At 39.3% G+C, this 19,079-nt stretch overlaps 2 protein-coding genes across 2 annotated transcripts in view; both read left to right on the top strand.

Annotated features, from left to right (window-relative positions):
• The first annotated feature begins 62 nt into the window (after positions 1-62).
• btg3 (B-cell translocation gene 3) lies at positions 63-3,906 on the top strand. Its single transcript, XM_044042382.1, has 5 exons — positions 63-148; positions 1,342-1,549; positions 2,456-2,593; positions 3,044-3,233; positions 3,374-3,906. The coding sequence occupies exons 2-5, from the start codon at positions 1,377-1,379 to the stop codon at positions 3,530-3,532; spliced, it is 660 nt and encodes a 219-aa protein (XP_043898317.1). The 5' UTR covers positions 63-148; positions 1,342-1,376; the 3' UTR covers positions 3,533-3,906.
• Positions 3,907-5,119: 1,213 nt separating this feature from the next.
• Positions 5,120-19,079, top strand: part of cxadr (CXADR Ig-like cell adhesion molecule) — a 37,404-nt gene continuing 23,444 nt past the window's right edge. Inside the window, exon 1 of the mRNA XM_044042613.1 lies at positions 5,120-5,299. Coding sequence (XP_043898548.1) covers positions 5,248-5,299 — 52 coding nt within the window. The 5' untranslated portion in view covers positions 5,120-5,247. The remainder of the gene's footprint in view (positions 5,300-19,079) is intronic.

Genomic DNA, 19,079 nt, shown 5'->3' with positions numbered 1-19,079 from the left:
CATGTTGTCAAGCAGCGGGCAGGAAATGTGTAACAAGAGGCGGGGCTAATACAGGAAGCTAGCGTCTTCCTGTGTTGACCATCGTGTCTTAGCCGTTCTTCATTCTACTTCATCTGTGGACACACGTTGGAGCTGAACACACAGAAAAGTAAGTGGAGACTTTAGGGTTTAATTTGTGTATATTAGTGTGGTTGTTATCTCAGGATATCACAACAGTTATGAACTTTGAAACGGCCATGTGATTTTTTTTAGGGTAATTGTTATTTTAGCAGTTAGCAACACGAGGTTGTAAAAGTGACAATGTCCTTAGCTATGAAGCTAATACTAACATCATGTTCTCCTTACAGACTTTATGAAAGAGGAGGGTAATTATGTGTCGAACTGTGATCGGCATGATAATAATAAAATGAATTGAAGTTGTTTTTTGTACGATTTTATTAGTGTTTTCATTGTTGCCTGGTTTAGCTAGCTGAAGTGGTGCGTCGCAGCCCGCCTTTCTGAAACGTGTACCGTTAAGTGAATAACGGACGCTAAATCAAACAGATCTGTCCGAAAAATGTCGACCTTTCTCATCCTACGTTTTAAACAGTGGGTTTGGGGCGTTTTGTCAGTTTAAGACGTGAGACTCAAAGTGCGGGACGAGCTCAACAAAAGAACATTAGTGGCTTTTTGGCACTGTCTAAAAGACAGGAGGAGCTGGAGATGTTGTGATTTTTGTCGGGAGTGACCAGGGTGGACAAGATTAGAAATTAGTATATTCAAGGGGCAGCTCAAGTTGAACAGTATGGAAAGAAAGCCAGAGAGCCATGGTTGAGACGGTTTAGTCGCGTGTAGAGGAGAGATAGTGATTATATTGGACAAATGATATTGAAAAGAAGAGGTTTCATGGTTGGTGTTACAGAAGACGGGATAGACAAATATATAGGCAACCCATAAAGGGAAAAGCTGCAAGAAGGTAAAAAGACAAAAAATTAAAATACTGTCACTTGGAGGTCCCTGTTTGCCTGGATAAAAAAAAAAAATGCGGATAGTGCCACAAATAATGGTATCTTGAATAATTCATACAGTGAATCATTACTATACAGAAAAGGTCAACAACATTATTGAATAACAATACAAAACTGTGGAGTGGAGTTTGGTTGTTGGTCGTGATGCTGGCATCCATCCTGCTGGAATAATTGACCTTTTAAGTACAGTGTAACATTGCCATACATTGTTCTGATGTCATGTTCATGATGCACCGTTCTTAACCGATGCTAAGAAGTGCATTTTCAACTGTGCCAAATGAAGGAGAACGTGCTGCTGTTTACACTGTGGCTAAGATGCAATTCTTTTTTACAGGAACTGCTCAAACGTAATGAAACATATTGGGAGACATGAGGCGAGAAATTGCAGCTGTGGTGTTCTATGTGAAGAGCCTTGTGAAAAAGGCAGAGAAGCTCGATTCGCACAAGGTTGAGCTGTTTGTTGAGAGGTTGGCTGCTGCACTACAAGAGAAGTTCAAAGGACACTGGTATCCTGAAACCCCAAGCAAAGGACAGGGATTCAGGTCAGTATTGTTACATGTTGAACATTTGTGTCAGTATGATGATTCTGTTTCCATGTTGGTCAAACTCAAATTGTACATAATGTAATATCTAAAAGTTGGACCTGCACCCCCAGGTAATGTAGTTGGGAGTCAATTTACTACGGCATGTATACATTCAATCTGACTAATGGCCTTTTCACTTATATAGTTCTAGTACTACTCAGCTCTACTTGCGTTCGTATCAGGCACGTCTTTTCCATTACTTCATATTACCACATCAAATGCACAACACTGCAGTGTCGTTGCTTTTTACGCTAGTGACAAGCAGTTGACTGTTGACTTTATATTTTAGTGTTGGATCAGCTCGCTTGGAACCTTGCCAGAGCAGGTACTAAAGAGTACCAGGTCGTATCCCTAATGGAAAAGCAAAAAAATTGAGTTGAGCCGAGTAGTGCGAGAACTGTATAATGGAAGAGCGCCATTGTGCATGTTCCACACTTTCCGTCCCTGGGATTTGTTGAAGCCAGTGCACAGAAGAAGCCAACGTGACAAATCTCAATCCAGTGCATTTTTGAAGTGACGAGTGAATTTATGCTTTGCAGTTTAAAGAATTTAAATATTTTGTGGTTAATGGATGATAGCAATACATGGACTGGCACTCAACATGCTAAGAAGTTGTTACCATGGAGTCAGAAACACTTAATTCAAACAAATGTCAGTCTAGTGTTCCAATCACGCATATATCAGCTCACCTTCTATTCAGTAGTTGAAGTAGGTAGATTACATGGTTCCCCTTAGCTGCTAAAAATATACAGTTGTTAGCAGAGCTGACGTCTTTCACCTCTCCAGCTGGTGAGGAACAAATGTACAGCTTTTCTTGGTCTCAAAAAGTTTAAGTGTTGATTTTGAGTTCTTTGCTCTGCACAGGTGCATCCGAGTGAACAGGTTCGACAGGGAGGATCCAGTTCTCCACCGGGCCTGTCAGGAGAGTGGAATCGTGTACAGTGACCTGGGACTGCCCCATGAACTCACACTGTGGGTGGATCCTGGGGAGGTCTGTTGCAGGTGAGACAGTGAATTAGCTGTGTGTGTGTGTGTGTGTGTGTGTGTGTGTAGTGTATAACTGAGCTTGGTTTGGCTAATATGGTCCAAAAATCTTGCTGGTCTTTTTGAAGAAATGCTGTCATTCACCAATGTGAACTTCTGAAGCTAAATAAAACTACATCTTCCTGTACAATAAATTCATTAATGTTTTTAATCACGCAGCCTTTCATTTAGATGTGGCTTATTAATAGTATTTAGCACTCATTAGATGTGTAGTTATATTTAAATATGTACCAGACAACTTTTTTAATTAAAATAAGCCCTTTGAATTTATTTTTTATCATTCTGTGGACCAATCTACTGATCAATTTATGGAGAAATAATAACAGATTAATTGAATAGCTTAAAGATTTTTTACTTATTGCTGTATATTTCCATTAAGGTACATTGATAATTGTCTTTCTATTTTAGGTATGGAGAAGGAAGTATGATCTTCTCGGTGGCCACTTTCTCCAGCGATGAGGAGCAGGACAAATATGTGGCAAAGAAGGTGATCAGTGCTTTGACGCGGGTGACATCAGACTACCACTCCGATTCTTCCTCTGATGAAGACAGGGCTCGCACTCCCCCTTTTACCATCGACACCAGCCACTGCTACCAGGTATTGCATTATATGATTTAATAATTCCTATGATGCAGTAATATTTAGATTTTTTTAGATCTTTATTCCGTGTGACATTTGACTTGCTGACACATAAAATGTATTGATTTACATGGTGTGATATGACGTCTCTTTCAAAGGCATTAAACCCAGATGCTCCCATGTGGCATCCAACTAAAATAGTTCCTGTGAGAAGTCCAGTCCTTCCTCATGACTTCAGGCCTCGCAGCAGAGCCCCCCACCCTCTAAGACGTAAACTGTGGGTCCCTCATGACAACAGAGTAGGACCTGGATACTGACACTCAAGGTTACAGTTAGGAATCGTAGTACATGTATTGTTCACACTGGACATAAAAGCTAAAAATAACTTTGACGACCAAGGTTTTTTTAAAAACATTGATTCTTTTTATAGATTGAATATTGATTGACCCCTTTTGCACTTTAGATTGTCTGTTATAGTTCAAATAAATTTCTTGTATTAAATTGGATATTGACATTGGAATACTACACTTGATGTTTGGAAGTACTGTATTTTTACAATAGGAGCTGTAATGTATGCCACCTACTGTGGACCTTTGTACTGTTTTATTTATTCATGGTGTAGAATTCTCTGATGTATAGTCTTAAAATTATGAATTTTTATTAAACACATTTTCCACGTATAAAGATTTCATCTTTGTTGTGTTTGTGTGCGTGTCTTTTCTGAGGAGAGTGTTGTGTTGTGTGTCAAGGATTTCTTAAAGCTTTGATGAAGTAACGATGTCAGAGTTGTGGGGGTCATGCACATCAGTTTTGCACTGATCTGAAACCTTCCTGACAGTACTGTGTGATGAAGTGCCTAAAGCTTTTGACAGTTTGGTTGTAAGTTAATATACACAGATTATTACAGCATTAAAACCAGCTGTTCAAATGCATGTGTACACATGCAGCAATATGAAGGTGTAGCAAAGAAGTACTGAGAAAGTCCAGTATTGTATTTAGTAACATTCAGTATCATTCATAGACATGTTCTCATGTGTTTCATGTTATATACAAGGACATCTAAGCAGATTGTTAATGCAAAATATAAAATGATTCAAATATCTATGGAACATTACGTTGTATAAGAGTATAAACACAATCAAAACAAGTTATTTACATCAGCCAACTTTTTTAGTGTCATGGCTAATTAGTGTAGGTTTGCCATATTTTTGAGACATTCATTCATTTTCTACCACTTATCCTTCACATGAGGGTTGCAGGATGTCTGGTGCTGGTCCCAGCTGACAACTAACAACCATTCACTCTCAAATTCACACCTATGGTCAATTTAGAGTGTCCGATCTGCCTCATCCACAAATCTGCATGTTTCTGGACTTTGGGAGGAGACCAGAGCACCCAGAGAAATCCCATGCACAGGGAGAACATGCAGGCTTGTTCCTTGTTCTGGCTGGGTTGCAAACCTGGGTCTTCTTGCTGAAAAGGCAGATCAATACAAATGTTGCCCAAAGAAGTAGTAAAAGTGCATATGTCAAAACGATTTGAAGTTTGAAATACATAGAGACAAATGGGGTGTCCAGTGAACCTCAAATTCATCATATAAACAATTTTATGTTTCTGTCTTAATGCAATCTTTGAGGAGACCTGCACTAGATTAAACCTTTCACAAATACAATACTAGAAATGCAGAATAAGAGTGAAAGTACAGATTCAAAGAAACAAATTGAAATGATAAAATAAAGCGATAATCTTTTAAAAACAAAGACTTTTTCCTCTTCACAACTGACCATTTATATGGTACACTTCGGTGTTTATGCCGACAGAGGGCATCGTGAGCTACTAATTGAGCAAAGGGGTTGTCACGTGACAGCCTGGGGCGCGCTCTGCTGTGCACCTGCAGAGAAGAGGAGGAGGGAGGAGGAGCAGGAGTTTGGATACCTCCTCTGTCGAGCTGAGCTGCTGATTTTCCCTCGGTTCTCCCACAAGTTGTCGGACCAAGTTTGAGACGAGAAGTGTTGGAATATCTGAAGCAGTGATGGAGCTGTCGTTTGTCCGATTCTGCTGTGTCCTGTTGAGTTTTATCGCAGGTAAGTTTACTCACGAGCGATTTTCAATGTGAGTGTTTGTTTTTTTCTTCTTCACTAAAAGCGGTCACCAGCACCGAGTGGTCAGACGTGAGCCCCGGCGAAACTTGGCTTTGTCTTCAAGTAAAAAAACACTAATAACTTAATGTTCACGTACATTACGTTAATGTGGTAATAATAAAACTAAACGGTGGTTAAAACAAACGACGTACACTCAGTTTGACGAAATTAGCCAATATGGTGAAACTGACCCAAGGTCAGTTTGTGGAGCTAGCACACCAGAACTAACGAAAGGCAATCCCTAGTACGAATTTACACGTTGTAAAAATCGACGTATGTGTCAAGTATATATTTATTTTTAACATTGTAAAACTATGTGGTGTGTGTAGTATTAGAAAGACGAGCGAAAAAGACAGAAAAGGCAGGGTTACTAGTAGACAATCACAGTGGTTTCACACAGTTAAACACTATATCACGGCAGTGGTTTGGTTAGCATTTGAAATATATCAGATGTTGAACTTTATGCTCTTTAATTTCAATTAAAAATGTGTTGTATTAGAAAAAAAGAGATTTGATTTATTTTTTGGGGGGGGGTTTCAGTGTAATGTAACTTGGTTTATCATCTGGTAATTAGGTGTGGGACTTGATGTGCTCTGTGTTGTAATTTTACAACACATGTTGCTGACATTACATAAAATGACACAGAATCCTTAATGAGATTTTTATAAAGTCCTGGTAAGACTGGAAAGTTCAAGACGCCCCCTTGTGGCATTTAAAAATAAAAATATCACTAGGACTGTATGTTGGCAAGTAAAGCCTGCCCCACACTAGAGGATAATTGGCCAGATTTCAGTCCCAGATCTAGCTCTTCTAACAATTGTGGGCGCCTTCTGGATGCATTAGTGTCTTCAGGATTTGAAATGAAAGACTGAACAGTGATTGGGGCGTGAGTAGAACCTTGCAATAACCAATGAGAGCGAGTTGAACGGGAAACAGATGTTGCATACTTTTGTTTAGAACTGTGACTTGTACATGCCAAGTTGATTCTGTTTTCTCAGCCATGACTTCATTAACGGTTTTCTCAGCCTAAAACATCGCACACACAACAGTCTATAGGCGATACCGACCGTCTGCCTCCGTGTCTGTTTATATTCTGAAGTCTTATTAAATAGTGCAAGTTTCTGTGAGATCCCAGATCCCTGGAATCTCTTGATTAAATGCCAAGTGTATGGTCCTGTCTCTTGACTGGATCGTCAAGTGTTCTCAGGATTAAAACATTGAAAATCGGACACAAAGTTAGTTGCGTCTGTGGTGTCCCACATTTTTAAAAATAGGACAGGAAATTCAAGTCACGCACATGAAATATTAACAGTTTTCCACATTCACGAGTATCCCAAAATTTTGAATTGACCACAATCGACGTATTGTGTGCGCACGTTTTATTGAGACACATTGTATATTGTCTCATCTCCACTGGTGACCACTAGAATTGCTTGATAGTGGTGACAGGACTTCAAAGGACAGACTGCCAGCAGTGCTGCTGACCTCCGCCCTGCTCCCCCGTTCTTCAACCCCAGCCTCTCGCAACCAAATTAAACACACCTGTATGATCTCTTTACGTTGGTGTCATTTTCTTATTCTCATGTTTCAATATTAAACATATGTTTCAGATTGAGACAATTATTGGTGCAAGTTTCAGTCAGTCCTGAGAGTAAAATTGAACTAGATCTGCAACTAACGATTAATTTCATAATCGATTTATCGGTTGTCTGTCGATTAATCATTTGGTCCATAAAATATCAGAAAACCTTGTCAAACCTGGACATGATGATGTTCTCAAATGTCTTGTTTTGTCCACAAACCAAAATGATTGACTTTTAATGATTTATTTGTTATCCAGGGCAAAGAAATTAAGAAAATATTCACATTTAAGAAGCTTACTAAAAATAGTATGAGAACTGTTCTCTAAATGCACACAGAGCAACATAATCACTTCCACTCATCAGCCACAACAATAAAATCAGCAACTGGTCTAAATGTTGTAGCAAAGCAGTGAATGTCTGCTCCTTGTTTTTAAAAGATGTACATTTTAGCCTCTCTGAATAGCCATAGTATTAAAACAAATTTCCTTGTAATGTAATGTTCCGTTGTAATCAAGTGGCTGAACCGTGTATTTTCTCTCTGTGTTGCTTCCTCATCAGAAGCGGCATTGAATAAATGGAGAAATTTGTAGTGATAGGCCGGGTTAAAAATCTAAGTTGTTATTTTCAAACAATTCTACTGTGGTTTGTTTTGATGTTGCAAAATACAAGCAGCAGCATTATCAATCAAATAAACTGTAATATTGTAGTACATTTCCTATATGTATATATATATATATATATACATATGTATATGTGTGTGTGTGTGTGTATATATATATATATATATATATATATATATATATCTATATCTCTCTAATCATAATCATAACTCGGTCACTTTAATTGTAGCAAGTGTGTCATTATAATTGAAAATGGGTGTGGCTGTTCCTTTCCCTGGAATTTAGACTGAAACTAACAGCTCACTCCTCCCACTGTGAACAATGGTGTGTGAAACTTTTGCTGGAGGATTGTCTCAGTGGCTTCACTCGGTGACATTCTTTTGTTGTTATTATTAAAATGTTTTCTGAGATTTTCATGGGAAGCCACAGAACCCGAGTCAGGCCAATAAGATTCCAGTCTGTTGATTTTCCAGAAACCGTATGTCATGCAAAAGTGCTTTGTTCAGGGTCTTCCTCTTTCCGTGTAAAGGCTGGGACATGGTGTAATATTGGGTTTAAATAGTGAGTTGTTAGACCTCTTTTGTCTCTTGAGTCACATTGTTGTGTACACTAGTTTGGGCTCATTACCATCCTTATGGCATCGCAGCCTCGTCATTTGGACGCTGTTCCACTTCAGCAGACAAGAACAGTATCTGCCAGGCTTGAAGCATTCTTTTAACCTGGCTTTGAAATGCACTGTGATATGCTAACCCCTTTTTAACTGGAAAGTAGTGCCTTTCCACTTCATTTTCTTTGCTCTATTTTTGTCCAAAAGGCACTGCATTACATGTAAAATATTGACAAATTAAATAAAAGTTGTAATTGAGGGATGTGAAATCCTTGGAATTACAATCAGCACTAAGGAGTAAGGATGTAGAAAAATGCAGATAATCAATTTTAGCCTTTATATTAAAAAAGTAATTAAATGTGGTCATTATTGTTTTTGTATTAAGCAGTCATTAATAGGTATTGTCATTGAAATCACTCCCTGATGAACTGAAATTATACTCGGTATAATATCCAGTGCGAGCCGTTAACATTTTATATGATGCATATTCTTCACTAAAGGCAGGCCACATGTAACAAGGACATCACTCATGTGACAAGGACGTGAGTGAGGGAATGCAAATGTCTGTCTTACAGAATTGTTCTGAAAATGGCTGGTTCTTGCAAGATTGTTAATGCATCAACATATCTTAAATATTGGTAGATACTCAAGGATGTAATTTAAAAAAAAAAAAAAGTTGCAAAGTCGAGCCGTTCTTAGAAAGCACCTGAGATATTAAAGGCACACAATGTTGGATTTCAACATTCAAATAACGTTGATGCCACCATCAACTTATAACCGGGTGAATGGCACCTCTGTCAAAGCCTGAGCAGGTCTGCATCACCTGCATTAGCGCTATGTAACTTCTGATTTTGGATCCATGCCACAAAGAGAACTACAACAGGGTTTAGTTTCCGCTCCATCTAGTGCGTTTGAGCTTGCTGTGTGTCAGATCGTGTTATTGAGTCATCTCTTTCATAAATCAAGTGATTCAAATGATGTGCTTGAATTGTATAAAATGCTATAACATAGGCTACCGAGAGGAGACGGAGAGCAAATCGTACTTGGTGTTATTTTAACATTAGATAATCAAATATTTAGTTTGCAGCACTGTTCTTAAAGTCTAAATATTTACCTTCTTATCTGTCATCATCAATTTTACAACATAAGACATTGTGTATTTCCTCATGTCTTCCCTTTTATTCAGCTGCTGGTTTCCTTTCAGAAGTCTAGTCTATTGTTATTATATTAGTACTTGTGTGGGACCGTCAGTGTCGGCTCCAGTACTGGGGGACCTGTCCTGCCTGGTTCTCTGCCCAACTCGTTGACCTCTGGTTGGTCTGGGTCAAGAGTGAAGCCAACCTAAAATAAACAGAAACCTGGTGAGCGTTATGAGCAGGCGCAGTACGCAGTCACCTGATAAGCCTACAGCCAAAGGTCCTGACTAGGAACTGGTTGCTTGGTTACCGTTTGAAAACAGACACGCACATCCAGGGAGTGTACTCTCTCTGTGTGTGTGTGTGTGCGTGTATCTGTCTGTGTTGCTCTGGAAAGCTCCCCCTCCCCCTTGCTTTCACATAAGTATTGGGTGGTGTATTACTGCACAGTAGCTGTTTGAGATGAATTAAATATATTGAACAGAAGTTTTATGAGTAAATGTGACAGCAGGAGCAACTATTACTTACTTTTACAGCCGTGTGTCTGTTGTAAAGTAATTGATCCCATGGAGAAACGGCTATAACCACATGTAGGTTGTTGGTGTGAAGAATAGAAGAACCTGAGTCTTTGTCATTGGTCCCACAGAGACAGTAATGAATGCCTATAGTGAAGTTGGATCATAATAATATGTCATGATGACCCAACAGTACAAAGTCACTACTCCCCTCCTGTTGTCTGCAACATGTTGCAGCTGCAGCTTCACCTTTATCCAGACAGTCACGCATTCTGCCTGAAGCCCTTGTCCTTGGCTTGGAAATGAAGGAGGAACATGTAGAATCAGACTATGTTCTATGGTCACTGCTTTCACCTCTACAGACTTATGATGGGGACAACTGTGCATAAATATTCACAGCCCTGCGTGGCAACCCCGTACACCTTTTTTGTAGGAATTTGAAACGCAGATCCTGTCTTTACCTGGCTACTTCATCCTTTTCATGTCTGTGTTATTGAATGAACAAACGCTGCCTGCTAAAGAATCTGTGGCGATGATTAATTGTGGTGCTTGTTTCTGAAGTGCTTGTAATGGCTGCGCAGCCTCTCTGTATTCAGGGCTCGTTTCACAGGTAGAGAGTAAAACTGCCGCCTGGTCCGTTGCCAGGTAGTCTTGTAGGAAGAACTGCCTGAAACCCTTTTGTCATCAAGTCAATATTATATTGACAGATATCTGAACCTTGCATGGCTTCTAACTTATTTAATACACACTATTGACATATACTCACACAGCACCAGGATAACCTGCTAATCGTTTGCTACATAGCCCAACAGGCTTAACTCTGGAGTAGTTTCGTGCTGTTAAGTTATAGAAAAAAAAAATGTTTTATTGCATATGCTTTGCATTCGACTCAGGTGACCATAAAGTATTAGTCAGTTTGTGTGTTGGATGGTTGGTCCGACAAAATAAGCAAACGCATAAATGAGTAAATCTGCATTTGTCCTAATTTGGACCTTTCAGACAGGAGGATTCATGGTTAGAAATAGGGATGTAACGATTACCGGTATGACGATAAACCGCGGTAAAATTCCCGACGGTTAGTACTACCGTTTCAAATTTTAATTATCGTTAAAACCGTGATTGATTACCGCAACCGATGACTGAAAAACTCAGTGATACTGCTCTTTTCTTGAAGAAGCAGCAGCACCTGAACGGCACTCGCTCAGAAGCGGGCGCACAAGCGCAGTTTCCACTGTCCTGTGACAACACGGCTGAAGCCACCTGCGCTCCAGAGATTTCCCCCCCAGTAAAAAAACAAGATCAGAAGTCTGGGCATATTTTGCATTTTTAAATGATGTTGACGGTAAAATAATTGAAGACAAAAAAAAAACTCAGCGAAGGGGGGTAACACTTCCGTGACCACCACCCACAACGTTTCAGCGAGTGTAAAGTACGTCAACAAAAACGGGATTTTGGAATAGTGGGAAATGTCATGGTTTGTCTGTAAAATGTTCCTATTTTCTCAATAAAGGAAACCTAAGTTAAGTGTTACCTAACGTTACTCCTGTAAAAATACATGTTATTGGGCGCTATCAGCGAAAGCGAGTAGTGTGTGCAGACGACACGTACCGTAGCAGAGCAAAATATGTTTGTTTCTGTGTTTTTTATTTTATTTTCATGCTGTGTACGACCGCTGCTACTTAATTATTATCCGACAGAGTGAGGACCTGTGTGTGTGTGCGCGCGCGCGTGTCAGTCAGTCAGATGATAATTAATAATAATAATAATAATATCATCATCATAATATCATCATATAATATAAAATATATTTTTTAAAATAAAACTTTGTTAAAAGATTTCAGTGTGTGTGTTCAGTACTTTTTGAACACATCTAACAATACCGTGATAATATTGATAACCGTGATAATTTTGGTCACAATAACCGTGATATGAAATTTTCATATCGTTACATCTCTAGTTAGAAACAATGAGGTAGGGTGTTTTTGTCTTTCTGAAAGTGGTAGCAATATGCACCTGACATGGACCATCTGGCTTGTAGCCTACAGTGTGCCAGACTGATTGAAGCATCTTACAACACATAATTAATTTTGGCCTATAATTTTATTCCTGCCTTATAGAGATGTGACAATATTTGTGATTTCAACATCTGTAAAGTAATCCACACTGTACTTCAGAGGCAATAGACATACTTAAGGATGTAAAGAAACAAAATGTACATGTCCTTTGGAAACACAAAGTACATAATAGACCTCTTGACTGCTGAAGTGCTGTTAATGATAGTTGAACTGTGAAAGTACTGAAGGAGAGCTGGTCCCTCTGTCATCTTTGTAACCTGTCATTTAAAACAAGGTCACTGCTGTACTGATTTTCCCCCACTCTCTTGAGTCCAATCGGTCATCATCATCGTGTCACACTGGTCGGGCGATAAACACCCCCGAAGCACATTTATCATTTAGCTGTTTGACGCCCAGCTCTGCAGGGTTCTCACCACACTCTGCTCCTAATGAGGAATAATGGGCTGTATGAGAAATAAGCTCTTCATTGTGATGATGTTGATAAAGTGTTTCACATATCTTAAATGAGCATAACCAAAATTCCATTTTTCCATAGAAAAGAAGATGCAGCACACTCGAGAGTTAAGGAATTTCGAAGGGTTTTGTCACAAACCATAGCAGGAATATTTTTGGTGAAATGCTGCTGCAAATCATGAAATATTCAAAAAAGAAGATGATGCCATTGTTAAGTCACAGCTTTTGTAAACGGGGCTTTAATGAGGACTGAAAGTAGTCTTCTAATTCTTTGTTAAGTTTTAAAGTCACCAATTGCTAAGACAAAAGTGTATCATAATATCATTTACATATTATTCTATATACTTGCTGCTGAACTGATGATTTTGCAGAATAAACCAGATGTTTTAATGGAAGAATCATCTACTTCTGGTTCTTTCACTTGTTTGAACTTGGGATTTTTCCACTTTTTATGTATTCTGATTATTTTGCATAGTATTATCGCAGCATCAGAGCTAGCCCTGTCACTGTGATGATACACATTGTGGCAGGCAGGTCTTCAGGGGGCTGCACCTGCATGTGCTTGTCTGCGGCTGTTGCTGCTTACCTGCTAGCTAGGTGTCAGCTCAGCTTAGATACATGCTGTAACTGCTGTCAGATTACCCATTGTGCAGTGACACAGAATAAGAATGAAAAATAATCACTATATCATGTAAAACAGACCTGTTAGTTAATTCTGACTAGAAATCTTTTGTTGCCAGCTCTCACTTCTAGTGGAAACATCATTTTGGTGATAACCACTGTATATTGTGTTGTGCATGCTGTTGTTATCAGCTTATGTCCAGGCTATTGTCTTATACACAGCTGAGGTTGTGGAAAGATGATTATATTTTGTCCTCTAGCAGTAAGCCCCACTCGCTCCACTAAGAATGTTAGAGTTAATTGTGTGTCTAATCTTGAAAAATATTATGGCTCAGAAAATAAGCGACATATGCGGAAGGTGTGTGTGTGTGTATGTGTGTGGTGGGGTGGTTGATGGTGGTGAGGTGGTAAAGCAGCTGTTTAATGTGCCATTTTTAGCAGCTCACTCTCATTGAAAACCATTACACATTTTCATCTGTGTATTTGGCAGGAAAGGCAAATAAGTGTTCTCTTGATTCAGTCCCACTCAATTTCGCTACCTGTGGTGCTCATATTTAATTAGGTCTCTGTCTGTCTCTTAACTATTTATTATATCAGACTACTTAATTATGCTAATAACTCCTGTCCATAGAGTAAAGGAGATTTGTCATGCCCTCTGCCATGCTCAAACTTCTAGGTTGAACAGTTTATTGTTGTATTATAGAATTAAGAATTATATTAAAGCGATTGTGTGGTGAAAATCATGACTGGCTAAATCTTGTTAGGATTGTTAAGAATACTCGCACAGAATTAGACCCAGAAAATCTAATTTCTTAAAACATTTGCTACCTCATAATGAACCTGAAGCTAAACGGAGGCCAAGTCCCCTTGCAGTTTTCATTCTATAAACAGATCAAAAAAATATAACAGCCCTTACAAATCTGCTGTATATTTTTTAATGTCTCTGCATTATTTATGCACCAGTAAGTGAACCTCAGACTTTGTCTGATGTAGATAAATGTGTGTTTGAGGATTATAGTTTGATTTATATACAGTAAGATGATGTTATGTCTGCAAGTGTGTGGGCAGATATGATGCACTGCACATGCAGACTGTAGTATGATCAAACGTGAATACAAGTAAACACTTGGTTTCATGAAAAAGGCTTTACACATGAGATTAGATGAAACTCATCCCTGCGGCGGAATCTGGTCTTTGCAGTTGGAGTTTTTCGGGCTTTTCAGAAGGCTTAGGTGCTGTCTGGGTTCTGGAGGGTTGTTTGTTTCTTTATGTTTTTTGTTTTTCAGGGGTGTGGGCCTTAAACGACATATGTTTTGATTTCAAATCAGAAGTCTGCTGTTTAATGTCGTACCGATTTAAAAAAAAAACTTGGTGGTGGCACTCTCATTGTTAAATATAAAGTGTCACTAAATATAGATTCCAGCACTGAACACATCAGCAAAGTCGTTGCACTCGATATGTCACTTTTAACAAATGTAATATGTCAGTAAAAAATATTGCTGACCTCAAAATAGTCAAGCCAATTTTATTTACACAGCCTAACATCACAAATACAGTTTGCCTTGAAGGGTTTTAGTCTGTACAGCAACTGACTGAACTTTAGTAAGATTGAGTATCACAGACATGAGTGAGTATCGGTTGTCCCTAAGAGGGCAGCTGGTTTGTCTCGAAAAGAGGATACGTTTGCCTAATTTTAAAATTCATGGTTTCAATTTGGGATACATAGGCTATATACAGACAGCTTTTTACATTTTTACTTTTTGCTCTTAGCTTAACAAGCACAATTTGAGTAAGTACTTCTCTTTCTTTACACTGAGTTGACACCTTCAGTGAGACGTTACCTTAACTTGACCCGGCCTTTCCACCGTCTGTGTTGCATCCAGGCACACCCTTGGCCAAACAGGTTGCAGTGAATACAAACAAGCTAACACACCCATAACATTACTGCATTTTAATTTGCCTAAGAGACTGAAAAATTATAGAAGAGAAAACCATGTATTCAAAAACAGAGAATATTAAAGTTTACAGTATCATTCTTTGTATCTTAAATATCTTGAACAAAAGGAATGAGAATATTTACCTTGACAGTCTCCTTTTTGACAAAATAAAGAACTTGGAGTGAGAACCTTTGCTAAGGCCACTCAGTTTCCCACAGTGTCAATATACTCCCTATCTCATAAAGTTACCAATTGCCAAGTCTATATATTTTTTTTTTTACTTGTGTTAAGTCAAGGTGGGAGAAGTTTAAGAGTGGAGTGCTAATTAATGACGAAAATCAAGGAGAGACACACTGCAATGGCCAAAAACATTTAAATTAGGAGAACTAATAGAGGAACTAGGGCAATTTGAAAACACAGATGACAATAAAAACAAACAGAAGTGATGTTTTGGAAACAAGAACACTGCTCTGTAAGAGGCCAAAACAAATAGAGTAACAGCAGACACAGAAATGATAACAAAACCAAAAACACACATATGCAACAGCAGAAACAATGTGTGTCTGGTGCTGGATCTCTCGGTATGATGACAACCATCCGCAACAGCTGGGCATAGAAAAGGCTCATCGCCTGAATCACGGCAAGGTCAGCAGCAAGCCACAACACACATTTAATTACTGTAGTGCATCTCGCCACCATGTGAGGAAATCAGCAGTTGGCCCAGTCGCCCTCCAGAGAGATGAGATTGAACTGAAAATAGCTCTGTGACGGGCTGGTTTATGATGGTCAGAGCGCACATTATTGCACATCCTTAATCACTAGTGCTGCTGTTTTAATAAGCAGCACACTGGGGCCACCAAGCTGCAGTTGATGCTCGTAGGTTCCGAAAGAACCAGCTGTTAAGTGTCTTAATGCAGCACATGTAAAATTCATGGGCGCACACACACAGCTGCGTGGCTGGCTGACTGGCTTCTTCTCCGAGTGGCTGATAATTGAAAGGAGAGTGAACCCCCACCCCATCTCAGTCATACCAGCACTCACAACACCCAACAGCACTCACAAGGAGAAGGAACATCAGCTCCACATTTAATCCCCTTGGGACAGGATATGTATCTAATGTGAGTAAGGACATGATTTATCAGCGACAGTTGGTGCTGTAGCACAACTCAGGAGCTTGAGTTGTAGATTAATGACCCGTGGACACATAAAAAGAGGCTGAGGCTGCCTGCAATGTCACCTGGCATTTTATCAACTTAAATGTCTCTTACCTCCAACTCGCATTAATTGGCCATAAACATTTCCTGGGTAGCAGTGTAACATCCTGAGGGCTTTAAAGTGAAAGTGAAAAAGAGATGTAGACATCAGTGATTATCTTTTGCTGTGTGAGGAGTATTTACTGGATAACCTCCACCTGCTCCTAATTCCCAATTCTTACTGGTAAAAAAAAAAAACCTATTTTGAACGGGTTCTGACCAATGGAAATGTGTTTGATAGGCATTCACTCCCAATTCAAATTACGCTGCATTGCATGCATGTTTTTATCAGCTTTGGCTCCAATTGGCATTGGTGGAAAAAAAAGAACGTCTATTAGTATGTAAATAGCCATGAATGTTTGTCAAAAACCTTGATGTTTACAACTAAGGACAACTCTCAACAGTTTTTATGACATCCTTGATTGAAAGAGGGACTAAAGAGAAGCTAATTATAGAAAATCACTGTTGCGTTGTCACTGAGCTCCATAGCATTGTTGTTTTCTTTTGACATGTTTTGTTTCTGGCAGGATGTCACAATTCACACATGGGTGGAAAAACACCACAAGGCAGACCAACCCCTGGCAAAGGGAACAGTTCTAATCACCTGGGATCAAAAAACCTAGGCATACCTGCTACTTTTAGTGTGAAAGAGGCTTAAGTGAAGTCATTTAGACAGACCATAAACATAATCACTGCACATTTACTCTAAGGCGATCTTATCACCACATACAGTGAATAGTCATCGGCATGTGGTGCCCCAGTCACTTTCACTAAGATTATGCATTGTCAGCCTGATCCAGGATGACCTATAAGCAGTTTTTGGCTGCCTGTCTAGACGACGTAGGGGTCAGACCTTTTTAGATGTCATTAGAATCATCAGGGAGTTGGCTTGGCTTGGCTTGTGTGGCAGGTTTCCTGCAAAAGCACTTTGCTACATCCACTCACTAAACAACCAGGTGACCTTGAATCCTTGAATCTTTTTTTTGTATCAAGTTGTTTGTTAGTGATTGTGTCTTTTCTTGTTGTTTACTTTTAGCCACATACTATTTGTAACATTAATTTATAGATACTATTTATGGGGTTGTATGTAAATTCAGTGAGTTTGCATCTAGGATTATAGTTTTATTTGGTAATAGCTGAGTAGTATTCAGATTAACGATGAGGGATTCACAAGCAAATTATGCATCACATTATCCACTGCAGTTCTCTTGTTGATACCAGCCATTTCTGTTCACTGGAGGCTCTTTTCCAGTAGTTCAGAGCTGTACTAAATTACTGCCAGTAGAATCAGAGCATTCTTCTACTAATGCTTCACATTGAAGGTGTTCAGCTTGTTGTAAAGCAAGTTGTGAAAGAGTCAGGAGCAGCCTATGGTGAAGTTTTAGATGAAAAGATGTCAAGGTGCAACCTCTACTTTCTCAGACCACAGCTTCTCATGGCATTAAGGGAAAAACAATGCCAGTTATTTACTGACCGTTAACAGCTGTTTACTGAGGTTATGCCCACAGAAGTTTGTTTTTGAGGTAGTGAGGTATGTGAGCTACAAACATTGGCAAACACTATGAGATGGGATTTTTTTGCCTGAATGATAACAGGTGAAACTATGACTCATGGTAAAATTTGGAGCTCAAATCCATGTTGCAGTCACCTCTGGCTGATGGGGGGGAGACCCACATGACAAATCAGGGAAAGCTGTCACAATATATAGGACCAATGTGGGTGAATTAATTATTGTATCTAAAACTATTTCTTTCTCTCTGGCCAAAAATAAATCGGTGGCATTTTCAAACTAAAATGGAGCCAGCGCTGTTCAAACCAATCATAGTAGATTTGAAGCCACATGTAAATGTAGCAAGTATAATGGATTTTTAAAATAAAAACCATTAGTGTGAATGATTGCTGTTGAAACCACAGCAACCTCATGTATCACCAAGTCAAGCTTTACAACATTAACTATATAAACAGTTGCATCATCAGTGTATCTTATTTTTCCCCACCACTACTCATTCCAGTTTAACCTCTGATGACGGGAAGCTCATGTGTATTTGTTTAGTGAAGCTGTCATCATTAGAAAGCTAAATGCAAGATGAGAAGTGTTGCAAGTGTAACTCTTTCTAATTAAGTGGTTTGAGCTCATCCCTAGTAACGGCTTTAGTCTGTGCTTCAAATAAATACAGCTGCTGCTGTTTGATTCTGAAGCAATTTCACGCTTTGGAGTCCAATTGAATGTGAGGATAACATATATGTCAATGGGCACTGTGTGAACTGCTTTCTTAAGGAATTTGCAGCCATCAGGTCTGGAACATTGTTTGTATTTGGGTGGTGGAGATGCATCTAATTAGCCGACATCGATGGCACAACTCTGAGCGTGAGTTTCGCCTCTTTAATGGTGCAGTTCTCTCAACCAAGAGAAAAAAACACCACCATACAGTATCATGACCAAACCGGTGCAGTGTAGTTATTTTTAACATCCTCAAACATGTCCTGTCAGTAAACAGTCCATGTAGACAAGAGTGGTTGTTTTGAGCGCTCTCTCCTCATGGTGAGACTGTGAATGTGAGCCAGAGGCATGAATAAACCTAGTGGTCTCAGTTAAGCGATAACAACAACTGACAGTCTCCTTGCCTGCAGCTTCCTACAGGGCTCAGCACTCAGGTACTCTTACAACACCTGTCTCCTGGAACAACTGAGTGAGGAAGAAACTCCAGCCTTGCAACATCAGACTTGTTTCACTGCCTGCACAGAGAAGAAAGTGAGGACAGGCAAAGGATTATCCATCTTGTTATCTTTCAACAGCAGCCTTATCTTGATGTCCTGTTGTAGTGACTCCCCCACACAGAGGACAGTCAAGGGACTGTCTGGGTTGTTACACTTTCACAAAGACTGCATTCTGGCTGGTCCTTTGACAGGATGAGAGGGGTTT

Source organism: Solea senegalensis, linkage group LG13 (genome assembly GCF_019176455.1).
Source record: "Solea senegalensis isolate Sse05_10M linkage group LG13, IFAPA_SoseM_1, whole genome shotgun sequence".
NCBI lineage: Eukaryota > Metazoa > Chordata > Actinopteri > Pleuronectiformes > Soleidae > Solea > Solea senegalensis.
This window is presented reverse-complemented; position numbering and strand designations above follow the sequence as displayed.

What these genes read in the sequence shown, in the direction of transcription:
- btg3 (XM_044042382.1), top strand. Translation starts at nt 1,377, where the DNA reads ATGAGGCGAGAAATTGCAGCTGTGGTGTTCTATGTGAAGAGCCTTGTG. An exon ending in AGCAAAGGACAGGGATTCAG is followed by an intron (nt 1,550 to 2,455) that starts GTCAGTATTGTT and finishes TGCTCTGCACAG; the next exon opens with GTGCATCCGAGTGAACAGGT. An exon ending in ACACCAGCCACTGCTACCAG is followed by an intron (nt 3,234 to 3,373) that starts GTATTGCATTAT and finishes TCTCTTTCAAAG; the next exon opens with GCATTAAACCCAGATGCTCC.